The sequence below is a fragment of the Equus caballus genome, chromosome 8 (genome assembly GCF_041296265.1).
Source record: "Equus caballus isolate H_3958 breed thoroughbred chromosome 8, TB-T2T, whole genome shotgun sequence".
NCBI classification, from domain to species: Eukaryota; Metazoa; Chordata; class Mammalia; order Perissodactyla; family Equidae; genus Equus; species Equus caballus.
Window position 1 is genome coordinate 90,904,559 of NC_091691.1, and position 17,207 is coordinate 90,921,765.

Genomic DNA, 17,207 nt, shown 5'->3' on the forward strand with positions numbered 1-17,207 from the left:
TTTTTTATGTGGGATGCTACCACAGCATAGCTTGATAAGCCCTGCTAGGTCCACACCCAGGATCCAAACTGATGAACCCCACCCAGGCTGCTGAAGCAGAGCATACAAACTTAACCGCTTTGCCACTGGGCCAGCCCCAAGCTTGATATTTTTAAGGACTCAGATTTAAATTAGACAAACAAAAAACTTATTTGAACATTTGCCTCTTAATGTCACAAAATGCATTAGTTAAACACATTTCATTTTCATGGATTCTAACATTATGAAATTTTCTATACTTCTATTCAAAAAATATTTTTTCAATTAGGTAGTTACTATCAACTTAGAAAATCAGTATAACTTTAAATTTTTACTTAATTGTGCTTTCTGAACTTAATCCCTTTTAACAAAAGGATCAAAAAGAAAGTAATATTGGACATATCAGCTATACTTAGTATTTTATCAGCTTTTTACATAAGCACCTAAACATTCAGTATTGCTTTCTTCTAAACCAGTTATCTATGTGTTATTTAAGCCTAATGAGGTTATTTGGAGGGAAGACATATGTTAGAATATTTTCTTAGATATTTTTACAAAATTGAAAATAATAGATGAAATCAATCACCATGTGAAAGGAGGAAAAGGGAGATTTGTTTAGCGAGCAGAAAAATGAAAACTAGAAGATGTGATAGTTAGCCAGGGAGGTAGTCTCTGTTCTGATTGCACTTCCCTGCAGATCCTTATTCACTAAAAGCCACCAGCCAATGTTAGCCTGTCATCCCGTTCGGTGATGGGAGAGCATACGGTGCTCCAGGAAGTCCGTTGTAAATGTGGCTAGAAAGACTCGGTTACCTAGCAGACACTTAACTATGGACCTCCTGTATGGCATCCTGCCTGTGGTTTACCTGTAGTCATGTTAGAAAATAGAAAGGGATGAGAAATATTACTTGTGGCAGGCACACATACTCACTTACACACACAATGTTAGAAATCTGTTTGCTTAAGATCTTAATCTAAGCCTTCAGTTGAATGTACTCTTATACTGGTGGGATAAATGAACTGCCATGGAAGCCAGACTTCACAGTAACAGTGCAGCTCTCCTGAAAAGGCTAGAGCAGGAGAGTTAATGAATTTTGAGTGCTTCACCCTTTGGGCCCAATTAAATTTTAGTGTCAGTTAATTAGCGGTTAAACTTATTTCAGTTCATTCATCTAGAAAAGGAGCCTTACAGAAAAGGACATATTGTAATTACCTCTGTTTAAAGAAAATCAAATAATAATAAAAACGAAAAATATAAATAGGAAATGTTCTGTCTCATTAAGAAAACTTTTTTTAAATATATTTTTTATAAGAAAGTGAAAATAATTATTCTTTGCACTTCAACTTCACTAATGAAATGAACTGTGTAGGTTCTTGAAGTGACTTAACTGTAAAAGGATTTGGTATTAATATGCTTCATTAAAAATTAATGAGGGGTAAATCAACACCTACTTAGTATAATAGAAAATCAGACTAAACACTCTTGGTAAACATTTTTGTTCTCAGTATGGTAGCTGTGATCCATTACCAAATATATAGCGCCATCAAACTTCCAGATGGTGATAAATGAGGGCTGTGCTTTCATAGGTATGGAAGACTAAAGTGAAATTTGAAAATCGGAGCTTTCCCTCTACCTCAAATTTTTGTGGATATTTTAGGTGTTGGCACATCTGAAACAATTAATTATGCTGGTGTTTGAAGTTTCGAAAGGTTCCACCGAGAAAATGTAGAAAGTATCAAATACCAAAACTTCCTCAACTCATTCATTTAGATTTATGCAATGTTCTTTCCTATGACACTTTCAGAAAATCAGTACCTGGCCAATGCGATAACTAGTCCTATTCATTTCCTCTGGTACAAAAAACTGGTTCCACATCCAGCCACGCTTCACTCTCAAATGAGGTCCTGCTGAGTGCTTAACTTTCTCTGTTTTCGAGTTTTCTGTTGCTGGAAGACAAGGCCATAGGAGAGAAATTCCCAACAAAGAAGGTAGCAATAAGGAAAAATTCATTCTGCTCTTCTGATTCCAACCCATACTCTTCAGGGGAAACAGCGTGTTGCAAACGAAATCTTATGTTCCTTTATGATCCTTTTAACTCAAGTATCTTTCATATTCCTAAAGAACAGAAAACAAAACAAAACTTGACATTTTAAAAATAGCATTTTCTCACATAATTGCTAAAGGATACAACTTTTGCAACTGTAAAAATAGAAGAAAAAATATATATTTAATTTATCTTCCAATTATGCTACTTAATTCTATTTGATAGTTCAGCAATAATTTGGATGGAATAATTATAAATTTCTGCTCAAGCACTGTCCATTTTAAGCTGTAGTCACAAATCTCCCTGAAGGCTGACACGTTGCTCTGGCAATCTTGTTGACTGATAGCTGACATTAAGATAGTTTTTTTTTTTTTTTTTTAATTTAACCTGCATACTTCTTCCTTTCTACCTCAGTAAAACTCAAAGTATCCCATTAAAGCTACCAGGGGGAAAATGCAATATTTCTCCTCTTTTTCAATAGAAATAATTTTTTTGATCTAATTTTCCAAATTATGGTACTTTGCATGGTTAATTAAATAGACAAAATGACAATTCAGTTTAAATCTGGAAGATTTAATAATTAGTTATACCGATGTTATAAAACACGCTGTGAATAGAAAGCCTGTGCAAGATATTTACCATTTTACATAACAAAAAATATGAAGCGTTTTTCATCTTAACAAAGAAATAATGCCATTTTTAGAAACTAAATAAAAAATTATAGTCCCTGGGTAAAAATGACCAAATGTTTATAAGACAGAAGATGGAGATGAAAGTTATCTTCTAGTATTTAGATATTAAAACAAAAAAACCCAAACTACTTTTTCCATTTAAAACTTTCTATGTGTCTGATATTGATCAAACCGACTCTCTTTGAAATGATTAGTAATTCTAACCCTTATATGAAATTGAATACCTTTGCATTACCCACGTCTACCTAGCACCTCCGTATAACCAAACTGGATGCATTTCTTTGGGACTCATGAAGAAAAATAATTTTGTCAGATTTACAATGGAGTTTATTGTCATAATCAACAGAAAAACCAGAGTCCCTATTGTGGTTAGAAATTTTCTATATGATCTTGTTTGAATTTTCTCCACGTATTTATTAATGTCCCCTGAGAGATTTTTTTAGGTCTTTGGCTCTTGTTAGGAAGAGTTGTTAAAAAAACACCTAATTAAGAAAGAACACATTGTCATAAATGGGAATTCTGTGGTCCCTCTGTAGTTTCTTTAAGCAGATGTATTTTTTGTTATAAGTTTACCTAATGAAGGTCATGAAGAAAATTAGCTGCAGTGAAAATTAAAGATGAATTTCATCCTTATGTTGAATATTTGAAATTCAAATAATGTCTTTGTTTAGAAATTGCTGAAATTTGTATTTTTAGTAGCCAGTGAATAATGAAGACATTTGGAATGAGTATAATTTTCTTTATGAGAAAGATATTTTGTATAAATTTGGAAAACTATCAGTAAGAGTGATAAAAAGTTATACTTATAACTTACACTTATAACATTGGGTAAATAACATTTATGTTAACTTTATATTATGATCTTTTCATACATTTAAAAATAGAGAAAACAGTATAATGAAAACCTATGCATCATTACTCAACTTCAAAATTATCAAGACAAGGCCAATATAATTTCATCTGTATACATACCCACTACCTGATATTTAAGCAAATTTCAAATATCATCATTTTAACCATTCATTCCACTCACACACACTCAAGCACAAATACATATGTGTGTGTGTGTACCCTTTTAAGAATCAAAATTGAATATTAAAAATTAAGAATGTCTTTTTTTTTTTCTGCTTTATCTCCCCAAATCCCCCCGGTACATAGCGCAAGAGCTTAACCACTCAGCCACAGGACCGACCCCTAAGAATGTCTTTAATCAAATATTCAATGTGTTCAAAATAAAAATCTTTAAACATCTTTGAATCAAGATTCAACTATGTCCACACAATCCAATTTGTTGCTACATTCTTTAAGTCTCATTTAGTGCATAGGTGTCATCACTCTAAATTTAATTTTCCTTTCCATTTATATATTGAACAAACAAGGTCATTTATCCTGTAGAGTTTCCTACATTATGGAATTTGTACATGCATCCCCATAGTGTGCTTTAACGTGTTTCTTTATTTCCTATAAACTGGTCAAGACTTGATTAGATGCAATTTTAAATATTTATCAAAAAGCTCATAGCTGGTGCTGTACATTTCCTATTGCATGATATTCAGAGGCATAAAATACCTAGTTTTTTTTACATTTTGTTTCTAATATTGAAGTTGTTTTTGTTTATTAGATGCATTAGTAGATTCATGTAGTGTCAGTTGGATTATTTATTATGAATTTTCTAGTCACCTTTTCTTTGAAAGTTTTACCACTTATTGATGATCATTGCCTAAATTGAATATTTCTTTTCTTTTTTTTTTTTAGGAAGACTAACCCTGAGTTGACATCTGCCACCAATCCTCCTCTTCTTGCTGAGGAAGATTGGTCCTGAGCTAACATCTGTGCCCATCTTCCTCTGTTTTATATGTGGGACACTTGCCACAGCAAGGCTTCATAAGCAGTGCATAGGTCCATGCCTGGGATCCGAACTGGAGAACCCTGGGCCACTGAAGCAGAGCAAGCAAACTTAACAGCTACACCACCAGGCCGGCCCCCTAAATCAAATATTTCAATGACCACATGGTAAAATGCAACAAAGAAATAGAAATTTAAAAAGAACCAAATGAAACTCTTAGAATTGAATAGGTATAATTACTGAAATACAAAACAAAATCACAGAATGGTTTTATCAAAAGATTGAACATTACAGAAAAAATATCATTTGCTTTGAAGATTGTTTAATAGAAATTATCCAAATTAAAGCACAGATAACAGCAACAGTAGCAAAAACAATTTTAAAAATGAAGAGAATTTCAATAACTGTGGGATTATCTCAAGTAGTATGACATATGTATAACTGGAGTCCCAGAAAGAAAGAAGAGAAAGATTGGGTTAAAAAATAATGGGCAAGGCTGGCCCTGTGGCCTAGTAGTTAAGTTGAGCATGCCCCATTTAGGCAGCCTGGGTTTGGTTTGCAGGAGTGGACCTACACCACTCCCGGCGGCCATGCTGTGGAGACGACCAACATACAAAATAGAGGAAGACTGCCACAGATGTTAGCTCAGGGCAAATCTTCCTCAGCAAAATAATAATAATAATAATAGCCAATGGTTTTTCAAATTTTCCCAAAAATATCACACCCAAAAAGACTCTAAACAAACACTAATCAAGACAAAAACAAACAAACAAAATCTATGCATGTTACTGTAAAATTATTAAACATAAAATATAAAGAGAAAATGTTAAAACTCACCAGAGGAAAAGGAAAACAATAAGAATATCCATTAAATGTTCATCAGAAATAATGTAAGACTGATGGCAATAGAACGACATACTTAAAATTCTGAGAGGAAAACTTTCAATTTATAATTGCATAGCCTTCAAACCAAGGGTAATACAGGGGGCCGGCCTGGTGGTGCAGTGGTTAACTATGCACAGTCCGCTTCGGCAGCCCAGGGTTCAGCGGTTCGGATCCCGGGTGGGGACATGGCACCGCTTGGCGCGCCATGCTGTGGTAGGCGTCCCACATACAAAGTAGAGGAAGACGGGCATGGATGTTAGCTCAGGGTCAGTCTTCCATTAGTGAAAAGAGGAGGACTGGCCGCAGTTAGCTCAGAGCTAATCTTCCTCAAAAAAAAAAAAAAAAGGGTAATATAAACCAAAGTAGGAGAATTAATCAACAGCATAACTGCACTACAAAAATACTAAGGAGGAAATCTTCAGAATGAAGGACGTGTGAATCTTCCTAACATAATGAAATGAGATGGAAATATTAAATTTATAGGTAAATATAAAAAGCTATTTTTGTGTTTTTATTAATATTGTAAAACAATCTACTGTTTACGCTTTAATAACAACGTGTTATGGGATATATAACATATGTAGAAGTAAAATTCATGATGATAATGGCAGAAATAACGGGATGTGGGAAATGGAAGTATCTGGTAGTCAACTTCTTACAATACGGATAAAGTGATATAACGGTAATTCAAGTAGACTGCTGTGACAAGTGACGGATGCACCTCAAAATCACTAGAGCAATCACTAAAAACAAACAAAGTGCCATATTGAGTGACTAAAAGGGAAAATGTGACTCTAAAAAAATTCTATTTTTATTAGTACAATGATAAACAGGAGAGTATGGGGAAAGAAGTAGACTCAAGATACCAAAGTAAATTCAACCAGATGAATCATTGCATTAAAATGACATTAATGAGACACTACAAATAATAGGCAGAGTTTATTTAAAAACTTAACCCAACTATGTACTCTCTATAAAAAAACACTTTATTTACAAATACACAGATAGCTTGTAAGGAAAAGGATGGGAAAAGATATGCCATAAAAATAATAATTATAAGTTCCCTGAAATGGCTGTATTACTATCTCAGAAACAAGATGTCAAGTATTACCTGAAATAAGAAGAGCATTTTATAAGGATAAAAACTAAATTCATCAAAAAGGCCTAACAGTCTTAAATGTGAGTGAACTTAATCTCAGAGCTTTAAAATACATGAAGCAAAAATCAACAGAGCTAAGGAGAGGTAGACAAAGTCACAATTGTGGAATGGTTAACACTGTTCTCCTATACTGAAATACCAATAGGACAAAAAAACTCACTGAGTATATAAAAAATTTTAAAAATACAATCAGCCAACTTAAAATAACTAAGACTTGTAGATTGCTGCACCAAAAGGAATATAGTTTCTTTTCATGCACTGATAACGGAAATGTAACATGACACAATCATTGTAGAAGACAGATCTAAAAATGTAAACATATACCTACCATATGATCCAGCCATTCCATTCCTAGATATTTACCCCAGAGAAACAAAATCATGTGTCCATACAAAGACATTTACATGAATATTTACAGCAGCTTCATTTGTAAAAGCCAAAACCGGATACAATCCAAATGCTCATCAATAAGTTAATGTGTTGACAAAATGTGACATGTCCATACAATGTAATGTTACTCAACAGTAAAAAGAAACGAACTATCGATGCACAAAATAACATCTCAAAATAATTATGCTGACATAATTAAAAAGAAGCTTGACGAAAAAGAATTCAGAGTGTACGTTTCCATTGATATATAATTCCAGAAAATTAAAATCTATCACAGTGACAGAAAGCAGATTAGTACTTGAGAGAGAATGGAAATGGAGGGGAACAGGAAGGAAAGATTACCAAGGGACACAAGGGAACTTTGGAGGTGAGGGCTATGTTCATTATTTTGATTGTTATGATGGTCTCCCTGAAGTAAAAATATGTCCAAAAATCCAGTTTGAATATGTGCAGTTTATTCTGTCAATTATACCTCATTAATGCTGCTAAAAAACTTGATTTGTCAAAACTCAGAAGAACAAATTAAAGAACTATTTGTGGCACAACAGATAAGAGATTCCTTCTGATGCGTTACAATATGACGTAAAGAACACAATCTATGAAGTATTTCTGTCAAAAGAGTTGAAAGCTAATTTCCAGGTTATAGGAAATTAACCTGTGATATAACCACAAAGTAAATGAAACCGAAATAAGCAAACAAATCCAAATTGTCAGTCTTTCTACAGATTTTCTACATACACTGTGATCTGTAGAATAGCCGCATCTTGTTAAAAATGTTAAATCTTGAGCTGCTCCAGAAACACTGACACTGAGTGTGCATTTTACCACACTATGCATGAGATCTGTATACACACTGAATTTTAAATAGCACTCGTCTATCAGAAAACGGATCTAGTTTCTTCAACATGTCACTGGTTTGAAAAACAAAGTGAGGGATGTTAGGGGAGATACTGTTTTAGATTAAAAGATATTTAAGAAATAGAAGAACAAGTGTAAAATGAGAACATTGTCTGGATCCTGATTTGTACAAATGTATTTTTATATTTACATTTTTATAGATCTGTGAAAATTTAATATGGATTGGGTATTAGACGATAAAGAGGAAATATTGTTAATTTTGTTAGTTATGGAATTTTCTTTCTGGTTATATAACCTATTTTTGGTCATGAATATTGAAGGATTTTGTTGTTGAAAATAACGATATGTTTAGAATTTTCTTTAAAACATTTCAGAAACAATAGAAGCACAGGTAAAACCATTGGTGCAAAAGTTTGATAATTAATAATTCTTGAAATTTGGTCATGAGTATTTCCATATTTATTATTTTATTCGTCACTTGTTTTTAAAATGAACATATTATAACAATAACAACAAAAATAACAATTTATTTTGTATTTTTAAAATCAATACGACAGACAAAAATCATTACATATTTTAAGATCAGCTATTGATAAGAATGTAGAGAAAACAGAACTCCTATACAATGCTGATGAAATTGAAAATTTGGACAACCATTTTGGAGAACAACTCGGCCAAATTTAGTATATTTAAAAGTTAGTTTAATCTATAAACTACCAGTTACTTTTTTATTCCTTTATGTCTAGAGAAACTTTCTAATTTGCTCCCTGGAAGGCAAATGTAAATTGGATTGATTGGAAAAAATATATGAAAAAAGTTCAAATTAGGGTACTATATGACCAATTATATAAGTGTTTCAAAATTACAAGACTATGCTCTATGAGACTATTGTCATAAATAGATTTTGTAAAGCAAGAAGCCTGGGAACTGAAAAATGACAGAGAAAATTTCTTATGGTAATTGCCATGACAGTAGGAAAAGTAATTGGTTTAAAGGTTGAAGTTTAGAAATATCTGCCACATTTTCCTCCTTCTAAAACAATCTAAAGTAAATATGTCAAATAATAATACTCATTAAATCTGGATGATTTTTCTACCACATGTGATACTATTTTCCTGTTAAGTGTATGATTGAAATAACTCACGATTAAATCTAAAATTAAAAATTAAAATATAATCATTTTATAATTCTAAATTATAATAAAACAGATACGAATACCCTTTCATTTGAACCTCTTAATATAAAAATGCAAGAATGAAATGGCAGCAGTAGGTATGTCTGAATGATGAAATATTGTGGCTTTGTTTATATTCTTCTATATTCCAAAATTTCTATAATGGTCATACATTTCAGAGGAAGGGAAAAACGTTTCAAATAATGGCCTACTTCTGACCGAAGAGTGTTGGCAGCTGTCAGCAATGTCAGACTGAGAAGTAGTCCGGGCTGAGTCCAGGCTAATAAGGAAAAATGCTACCAATTAGTGTGTCTGAAAGGGCCCTAGAGAAGCAAGCAGTGGCATTTCAACCCTACATCAGCCATCCCGGTTATATTTCCAATCAGGTGAATACATGGAGAAAAATCTGCATAATATTTCAATTTGGAAAAGAAAACATGCTAATACGTGTCTCATGTTAGTGTGTTTAGATTTAATTTCATTGATAGTAGCAAGGTATATTTATAAATATTTATTAAATAACATAGAGTGAAGTACACTTCAAGATACATAATGCACAAACATAAAATGACTAATATTAATGCAATATTAAATAAAATAGTTTTATTAATATTTGAATAACACTATTATAATAAGCATCAATATATTATGTCCACGTAGAATCATAAGATTTTGGTATTGAAAAGTGTATTTTATAGAATGTATTACATTAACAAATGAAGAAATTTATATTAGGAAACGATGAATGACCTGCTCAGTACCAAATAGTTATTTACCAGTGGAGGTAGGACTGGACACATCATCCTAAGGGCATAGAGTGTACAATATACACCGTGCTTTACTGAATGGAAGGAAGAAAACGCATAGATATCCAACATCAAGCATGGCATCTGTCACTGAGTTCACCTTATTTAAATTGAACAAAGATATATAAATTGCATTTTAATGTTTGGACTAGTCTTGAAACTAGACATAATAAAATGTTTTCTATTATCTCCTTTTACAACACCTTTTTTTCTCCCTTGTTCTAAAGATTCTTGAGGTCAAAAAAGAAAGGGAAGAATAAGTCAGAATGATGGATTTGGTGTCTGTGTGTGGGAAGATAAAAGTTGAAGCTGGGGAAATGTGGATGGGATAAATATAGAAATAATCCTATTTGTGATCTTTTTAAAATCAAGGGAAACTTGGCAGCCTCACAGGATGACACTTACATAAAGGCTTTTAAATGGTTTTCTCAGAACCACTAATAAGAAATGGAGAAAGAAACGTGAGTGGATGTAGCTTGCATACATTAAGTGAGAAGAAAGCGATATTTCTGGATCAAAAATGGTAATAAACCATGTGCCAACTCTTTCTCCGTAGACCTAGAATGTAAAAGATCTTTCTTTATCTCATTTATGAACTCTCATTAAACATATTTACTGTCACAAAGAAAAGCCGTGTGCTACAGATAAAGCAGCAGAGAGTCAGACTGCCTGTATAAGAACGCCCCTTGAGCCCTCTTTGACGTCACAGCGTCCTCATCCACAGTCTGTGTCATGTCCCGAGATACAGAGCTACAAGCGCCACTCCATTCCTGGGCTCCCACTGTGAACTCTGTTCCCGAGCAATGAGGAGGGCTGGGCATTAATGAGCACCATATTTGGAGCACTGAGCTTTTTGCAAAATATTTTAGAATGATAAGAGACAGAATCCAGTTGATGAAATACACACTGGCAAAATCTTATTTTTTAAAATCCAGTATCCCACTTTTTTTCCCCCGCCACAAGCCACCAAAACACAATTTCTCCTGATTATTTCAGGGCTAAATCTTTGTATGCCTCTGTACTAAAGATTTTCCTAAAACTGCTTTTGGACCATATTGCTCAGTTTATGTTTCTAATGCAATGAATCTGTATAACACTTGATTATGTCTTTAACATTTTTGTAATCTGATTTTAATTTAGCCGTTGCATATCCATAGGCTGTTTCTTACACTTATTTTCCTGGGTGACTACAGTCAAACCTATAAAATATTTTCCTTTTGGAAATCTTTTTCTCTTAATGTTCTTGTGAAAATATGTAACGGACAAATAAAGCAATGCTTTATTTATAATATCTAAAAAAAGTATTCTAATATCACTTACATTATTTTGAGAGGAAATCCACATATATTTGCCTACATTTTATTTTCATTGTATAATTTAAACGCACTGGAAATTCCCTGTATACCCTAAATCTATTCATTTGGAGAAGATATGTAAAATTAACCTCACAGTAACAAAGAAACAAATAAAAACAAAATTCAAAATTCATATTAACATAATGTTATTTGGCTATTAAATGTGGTGCTGTAAAGTCACTTAATGACATGGAAATATGGCTGTAAGACTTCGCTAGGTGAAAGAAAGAAAGAAAGAAATTAAATACATAGAAAATGGTCCCATTAATTCAAGACAAAAAAATGTAGACAAAAGTGGAGAAGAAGGTCTGAAAGACTATGCCCTCAAATGCGGAGAGAAATCATCTCTGAATTGAGGAATTATAAATGGATTAAAATTTCCCTCATATGTATTTCTATTTCAATATTTATTTAGTTAATATCTATAATTTTATAATAAATTATAAAACTATTTCACATACATAAAGGTTATTTAGCACCATAGTGAAGATCAAGAAACCAGTGCTTACTGACCCTGATGCTATTCTTCCAAATACGTTGAGACGAAATGTTCTAAAGGCAGCTTGGAGTGAAGAGTACCACCCGTGGAACAAGGTGACCGAATGACTACAAGGGCGCTGCCACCCACTAGCTGTATGACTTTGGACAAATGGCTTAACCTCCGGATGCCCTAGTTGTCTCACGTGAAAAATGAGGATAATGATAGTTGCTAGCTCATAGAGTTGCTATCTTGATCAAATGAGTTGATGCATCCAGAATATTGTCTGACACGTACTAAGTGCTTTGTGTTTTTAAACTAATTATATAAAAATAGCTATCTATAATTGAGTGGTAAAATCTAATGATTTATTTATTTCTAAGCTTTGAAATATTTGGCTATTGTTATTTTTGCCAAGAATACACATACTTATAAAAAAACTTTATAAAAGACTGCTGGAGAAGTGGTGTAGGCTACATTGTCCCTAATGTATGTGTTCTACATGTATTTGCAAATGATTTGAATGTCATTATTTTTTTTCAAGCATGGCTACGTGACTATGACAAATAAACCTTGTCATGCTTGAAGTAATATGTGATATTGCATGGACATATATAGGCTGAAAATGATCCCAGTGTGACTCAGAACAATTACATTTTCAAAGAAGACTAATCATGACTTAAGGGATGAAAAATATTGTAATCTATGCACTTCTACAGTTTGTAACTGAATTGAATTAGAAATTGTCTTTTCTATGACTTCTTCGTTACGTAAAGATAATTATTCCCTCAGTGAAAACTTCTAAAAATATAACGTATTCTCGAAAGCTTGTGAAAGCCAAAACTAAGCTCAACTAAGCCAGCTTCTCACAGAGAAAAGCAGATGGCAGTTAATATAATGTCTCCATCTTTAGAAAACCATTGAGCAGGCTTGGCCAAAATAATATATCAAAAGACATGCTTTGTGCTGGTCAGGAAGTTCCAAAACATTAAAAAAAAAAAATTTCATAAAATTTTCTTTAAAATTAATTCTAAATGCTACTTAAAAAATAAAATAAAATATTTCTCTTCATCAATTAAAGAAGCATGTCTAACTTACATTGTGATCTAAATCTGCAAAGCAAGAAAATTCTATAAAACTTCAGTGTGAAACGAATAGTGAACTGTAGCTCTTAGGGCTGTGAGTTATTACAGGGAAGCAGTTCAAGATTCTTTTCCTTTCTCTCTTTTAATATGAGGGATTATTCATAAAAGGAAAAAAACGAAGGCCTTGAAATATCTATTAAGAATCTTCCTTTAGTCCATAAAACACTTTTATAATTCCTTATAGAGCAGTAGCATGGATGGTTGGTGGTGGGTGATAGACTATACCTTGAAGTTTAATTTTTTTAATGTTTTATAGACATTACCTCAATACTCATTTCAAAAAAGGAACTCTATATTTGTCTGAATCTACTTAAAGCTTTGTCTCTTACTTGAACACAGAAGCCAAGATATTACTAACGGAAAAATATTAGGCTGTTGACTGTTTCAGCTGAAATATCTTAGCGAATCTGTATTACTTATTGTCTTTTTCCCCATCTCAATGTCTACCTTTCCATTTAATTCATATTTATTTTCATTTCAATCATTAGTTGCAATATGATGTTAATTTTTAACTAAATAATTTGAATCTTCTAGTCAGTAGTTAAAAGCATTTTCAATTCTAAGATATTGAAATGGTTGTTCTGTTTCTCCCATTTAACACCCTGGATCCACGACTATTTATTGCCCAATTGAAAGTGCTCATTCATCCTGGCACTCAGACTAATCATAGTCCCCAGAAAGGGATACTATGACTAAGAGAATCAATGGATAATATGGAAACAGAATTGACAAAACTTGATGGTCAACTGGATTTCAAGAGAGATTGCCTGTGTAGGGAGTGTCAAAGGTAGGTTTGGAAATACTGAGGTTAAGACATGTGAAACAATTACAGGTGAAGATTGTAAGTTGGTACTTGGTGATTCTAGATTCAGAGGGAACTGTAACTGCCACCGTGATATCCTCCCTTCTACCCTTTGCTCTAAAAAAGTGTAGCTTTAATTCCATAGGATTTCATAAACTATCCCTAACCTCTGGATAATTAGTCAGCTGAAGTAACTGTGACCGAAATACGAAATAAGAGAGTAAAAAAGCCACTAAAACCTTTTCGTCACTGTTTTAGACATACTATTGTTTACCAATATCCCTCTTACAAGTAGGCAGGGTCATGTGACTAGTTTTGCTAATGAAACATAAGTAGTAAAAGTGATGTCAATCACTTCCAAACCTAAGCATGAAAGACCTATGAATAATGCTTTTGTCTTTATCTCTCCCTTCTTTGGCATCTAGATGCTATATTTATGAGATGGTAGAGGCTCAGTTGAGCTCAGGTCCCTGAGTGACTGTGCAACTGAATACTACATTCCAACTGACTCCCATTAAATGTTTCCAGTATGAGATTACTGCGAATTGGGGAGTTACTGGGTTACACAGCCTAGCTCCCTAATAAAATCACCAACTATATTTCTGGCACCATAACAGAAACTCTGTGCATTCTATTTTAATCTTCCTTGTACTTCAATGAAATACTACTTAATAACCTCCACTTAAAAAGAGAAGAAAGAAGATCAAAGTGATCTTACATAAACTAATGAGAGAAAGAGAGTCACAAAGGCCAACTAGAGGTGATAGCTGGAATAAAGACTTGTCTAAGTAATGGAAGAGATAAAAATGGCTAATCTGAATGGATACAAGAAGTTGAATAGGGTCAGAAGTGGGGAGAAATATGATGTGCCTAGGGACAAGTACATTTGCATATTAATTTCAAAAACATTATTTCAGACAGCAGCCTAAGTTAAGCCATTTCTAAGTTAAGATATTAAGGGTAGTTAAATAGTCTACAAATCTCCATAGCCTAAATAATTCAGCTGATTCTTTCTTGTTTATATGTCAAGCCTCTGTTTCTCTAGTTCAACCCAGTTTTGATTTTCTAGGATATTTTCTCCAAAATATAAGGTACTGAATTAATTCTCCTGTCATTTCTCCACTATTTGTAAAGGAAATGCTTAAAATATTTCATCCTGAGTTTTATTTTTCCCTGCTATTCAGCCATTTGTCTAGTTCATTCAGATTTGGGTGCATTCCTTGAGCATTTAGTACCAGGATATTTTACATACATGCCCACAATACGTGAAATATGAAAATCAGTTTCGGGTATTCCATTAAAAAATAAAAATTTGAGAGCCCAGTGGTGGTGTAGTGTTTAAGTTTGCATGCTCTGCTTGGGCAGCCCAGGGTTCGCAGGGTCCGATCTTGGGTGCAGACCTGGCACAACTTGTCATGCCCTGCTGTGACGTCATCTCACATAAAATAGAGGAAGATTGGCATAGATGTTAGCTCAGGGCCAACCTTCCTCACACACACAAAAATAAAACTTTGAAAGAAATCTTCATATCTTCAGAGTTATAATGAACAACTTTTAAAATTAACATTAGCTAGTTATAAAGATGATAAATTTCCTGGAAAATAATTGATTTTAGACTCCCCCCCCACCCCGAACCACAGAGCATATTTATTTTCTTCTTCAGGTAATTAATCGAGGTATTATTATTTTTTTTTTCATTTTGGAATTGTACTTGAAGAGAGAGAGAGACAGACAGACAGACAAATACACATTAGTCCTGGTAGTATTCCCATGAGGTGGCAAATAGAAAATAAATTTTTGTTAGCTGTTTTTAGTTTGTGATGTTAATTAATAATAGCACTTAATAGTTTGAAATGAGAAACGTAGATGTGAAATTTCTACTGTAGATAAAGAAATGTTTTATTTTATGTATGATAAAGATGAAAGGTAGTTAAGAGTAGTAGATACAAAAAAAGATATACAATTAAAGATGAGTCTACACTCATGCTTTCATAAAGCGGCAGCGGCAGGTCTAATACTCTCAAAAAGAATTTTAAGTGCACAAATATATGAAGAACTATTCTCAATTGTATATTGTATAACAAGTCCCAAGTCAAACAATCAATATGAACAATTTGGAGTCAACAGAAATTATATATACACACACACAAACATATACACATTGAAAACAATATCTATAATGTTTTATTGTTGAAAACAATGTATATATTGCTTATTATTGAAACATATATATTATAATATATTTTTATATTATATATAAAAATTACTCATATACAAGCAATTTATATATACACATACAAACATATTGAAAACAATTGGAATTCAATCCAAAATTCAGTGATTACTTATTATTCTACTTTGATGAGTATTTTAAAGTTAGCACAATGAGTATTATAAAGCTTTTCAAATATTAACCTTTTATTATTGTATTTCACTGTTTATATTTTAAATAGTAAAATATTATAGATATACCTAAATCTCCAAACCACACGTATCCTCCTCCCTTTCCTCCAAAAAGAACTATTATCTTGGTTTATGAAGAGATGCATTTCCATAGATTGTTTTTTAAAATATTTACTCTACAGATGTTTATATATAAACTATATTCAGCATTTAAAAATCTGCGCAAGTGGTATGTTACGGAGAGCCTAGCTCAACTTGAATGATTAATCAGCGATTTAGACTTATCTATATTGATATTATGTAGACATAGTCCATTCAGTTCAACTGATATGGATTATACTGATATATGAAGAAATCTCAATTATATATCCATTAATTACTGAGGGACCTGTGCAGTGTTTTCTCTTTATTCATTTATCATCAGTGTTTAATAAACAACTTCACACCTGTTTCCTTGCATCTGTGTTTGTGATTTTTCTCTAGCAAAGACATAAGGAAGTTAAACTTAAGAATTATAGGTAATTTTTGACTCATATTTACCAGGTATTTTCAAATGGATTTCCAAATTATACGTAACTCTTTTCATTGCTTCCAGCAATGTCTAAGAGTTTTAATTTGCCAATATCATTATCAATATACTATTATAAATATCATGCAATTATGTCAATGTGAGAATTAGGTAGTTTATTATCATTTAAAATTTAGTTTCTATATCCTTAATTAGTGAGACTAAACATCTTTGTGTGTGTGTGTGAGAGGAAGATTGGCCCTGAGCTAACACCCATTGCCAATCTTCCACTTTTTGCTTGAGGAAGATTGTTGCTGAGCTAACATCTGTGCCAATCTTCATCCATTTTGTATGTGGGATGCTGTCATAGCATGGCTTGATGAGCAGTGTGTAGATCCATGCCTGAAATCAGAACCCGCAAACCCCTGGCCACCAAAGCGGAGCACATGAACTTAACCACTACGTCATTGGGCCAGCCCTCCTAAATAGTGAGACTAAACATCTTTTAATAATAATTACCATTAAGTTCTTTATTTCATCTGTGATTAACCTCATTTATTTTTCCAATTTTTAATTGTCTTTTTCTTACTGATTCTTACTGATGATTTTTAGGCATTATCTATAGATGCTGAAAAAAGTTACT

At 32.8% G+C, this 17,207-nt stretch overlaps 1 protein-coding gene across 2 annotated transcripts in view; it reads right to left on the reverse strand.

Moving 5' to 3' along the window:
• The window catches only part of CDH19 (cadherin 19), a 102,779-nt gene that overhangs the window by 72,177 nt on the left and 13,395 nt on the right, over window positions 1–17,207 (reverse strand). For both annotated transcript variants that reach the window (XR_011441598.1, XM_001491652.6), the window contains exon 3: window positions 1,835–2,134. Coding sequence is in view for 1 of the 2 variants with exons in the window: in XM_001491652.6 (XP_001491702.4) it covers window positions 1,835–2,053 (219 nt within the window). In the remaining variant the exon portion in view is untranslated. The remainder of the gene's footprint in view (window positions 1–1,834; window positions 2,135–17,207) is intronic.